The sequence below is a fragment of the Aplysia californica genome, unplaced genomic scaffold, assembly GCF_000002075.1.
Source record: "Aplysia californica isolate F4 #8 unplaced genomic scaffold, AplCal3.0 scaffold00004, whole genome shotgun sequence".
NCBI lineage: Eukaryota > Metazoa > Mollusca > Gastropoda > Aplysiida > Aplysiidae > Aplysia > Aplysia californica.
In genome coordinates this window covers 3,337,282-3,339,284 of record NW_004797274.1, presented here as the reverse complement: position 1 = coordinate 3,339,284, position 2,003 = coordinate 3,337,282, and the positions used below count along the sequence as shown (strand labels likewise).

The 2,003-nt window shown below is 42.2% G+C and overlaps 1 protein-coding gene across 1 annotated transcript in view; it reads left to right on the top strand.

Annotated features, from left to right (window-relative positions):
• LOC101845435 (epithelial cell-transforming sequence 2 oncogene-like) overlaps positions 1-2,003 on the top strand; it is a gene marked incomplete in the record, with an annotated part of 42,919 nt that overhangs the window by 19,325 nt on the left and 21,591 nt on the right. The window contains 2 exon segments of the mRNA XM_035968656.1: positions 70-178; positions 1,740-1,855. Of these exon segments, the coding sequence (XP_035824549.1) occupies positions 70-178; positions 1,740-1,855 (225 nt within the window).

Below are 2,003 nucleotides of genomic sequence, written 5' to 3'. Positions count from 1 at the left end.
CCATCTATTCATCCATCTATTCATCCATCTATCTATCTATTTATCCTGTTGTTTTGTTTTGCTCCCCAGTTTCCGTCTTGCTCCTGCTCACTCCAAAAAAACCATCCAGATTGGGGGAAGCTTTACGAGTGTCAACCCTCGTGTCGTGATCATCTCATCACGGGTGCCTGGAGCAGAGGTTTGTCTCCCCTCTGTTGGTGCAGTTTTGTAGATGTAGAAGAAAATAACTTCAGTTTTGTGGGTGTAAAGGAAAATAATGCTGGATTGTGAATATAGAGGTTGCGAAAATTATGTAGGTTTCATAAGTGTAACCAAGTCCAAAGTAATGCAGTTTTTGATGAAATATCAAATTGATGTCGGTAATAATCATGTTTGATGTACAGTGTTGGTATGGGTGCTCTGTTAGCTCAGTTGGTATCATGCTGGGCTATAGAGTAAATAGCCTGTTTCAAAGCCCAAACTGGACGTTCTTGAACTCGGGTCTTTTTATTCAAAAAGCATTTTTGTGGATCATAGCCCATTTGGCCTGATCTTATCGGAGACAGACGTTAAATTTAAAGGTCCTGGCTAATAATATTGACAGAGATGTCAAACCCATACCTTTTTTTTTACAGTGTTGCTGTACAATGAAGGTGCACATCGACAAAAAATGTTGGTGTTTTTACATCCCCTTTGGCACAATTTAGATCTTAAATGAGGCAGGCTTTGCCCAACCTGGGCTGAGAAGGACACATTGTTCCTAGACAAAGACTGAGATATTCAATAAAAATTCTCCCCACCTGGAATCGAACTCAGGTTTTTTTAGGCAACCACAAATACCTAACCACTTCACCACAGACAGTTTAAAGTGAAGGTGTAAATTGACGGTGTACAGTGAAGGTGTATGGTTAACAGTGCCCAGTAAAGGAGTGCGTTGATGGTGTTGGTAGCCTAGTGGTTAGGCTACCAGATTTGTAATTGTAAGGTTACAGGTTCAGGGGTTCAGGCCACAGGCCCAACGTTGTATCCTCACTTCACTCAGGTAGGAATGGGTACCTAGCCATAGACAACGGAAGATCTTGTCGTCAGCATGTTAGTGTTTTAGCGCCTATAAATTGCAGCTTGCACTGTGTGCTTCCCAGAAAGTTGAGATTGTTTCAGAATTCTATCAGGTCTGCTGGGGTAGTAATATAGATTGCAAAGCCCAAAAAGCTTGCTGTTGAGTAGGGGATTTACGCTATACAAATTATTATTACTTTGGAAGTGTACATTGATGGGGTGTTGGAAAGATGTACATTTATGGAGTATGGGTGAAGGTGTACATTGGCAGTGTGCATTGAAAGTGTATGTTAATGGTGTACAGTCAATGTGTATGTTTACAGTGTACAGTAAATTATACATAGATAGTGTACAGTGAAGGTGTATGTGACAGTGACAGTGGGCTGTGACAGTGACAGTGTGTTGTGACAGTGACGTTGTTTTGTGATAGTGACGGTGTGTTTGACAGTGACAGCATTTCATTTTGTATCAGTGACAGCATTTTGTATCAGTGACAATGTATTGTGACAGTGGCAGTGTGTCATGCCAGGAACAGTGTGCTGTGATATTGACAGTATATTGTGATAGTAGCCTTGTGTCATGATGTTGTGTCATGATAGAGTCAGTCTTCTATGTACAGTAAATATGCACTTTGAACATGTGTTATGACTGTGTCTGTGCTGAACATGTGTCATGACTGTGTCTGTGTTCTGTGTTTTCAGCTGCTCCTGGATGCGGTGCTGTTTGGCGTGCTGCCTGTTGTGTATGAGTACGAGGGGACAACAGCACAGTCCATAGTGCAACAGGTGGAGGCCGTATTGGAGGGGCGAAATGCACAGTGAGTGTGCGTGTGTGTGCGTGTGTGTGTGTGTATGTGTGTGTGTGTGTGTGTGTGTGAGTGGGGGATGTGATAGTGTGTGTGTGTGTTTGTATGAGTGTGTGTGATGGTGTGTGTGTGTATGTTTGTATATGTGTGTGTATGTATG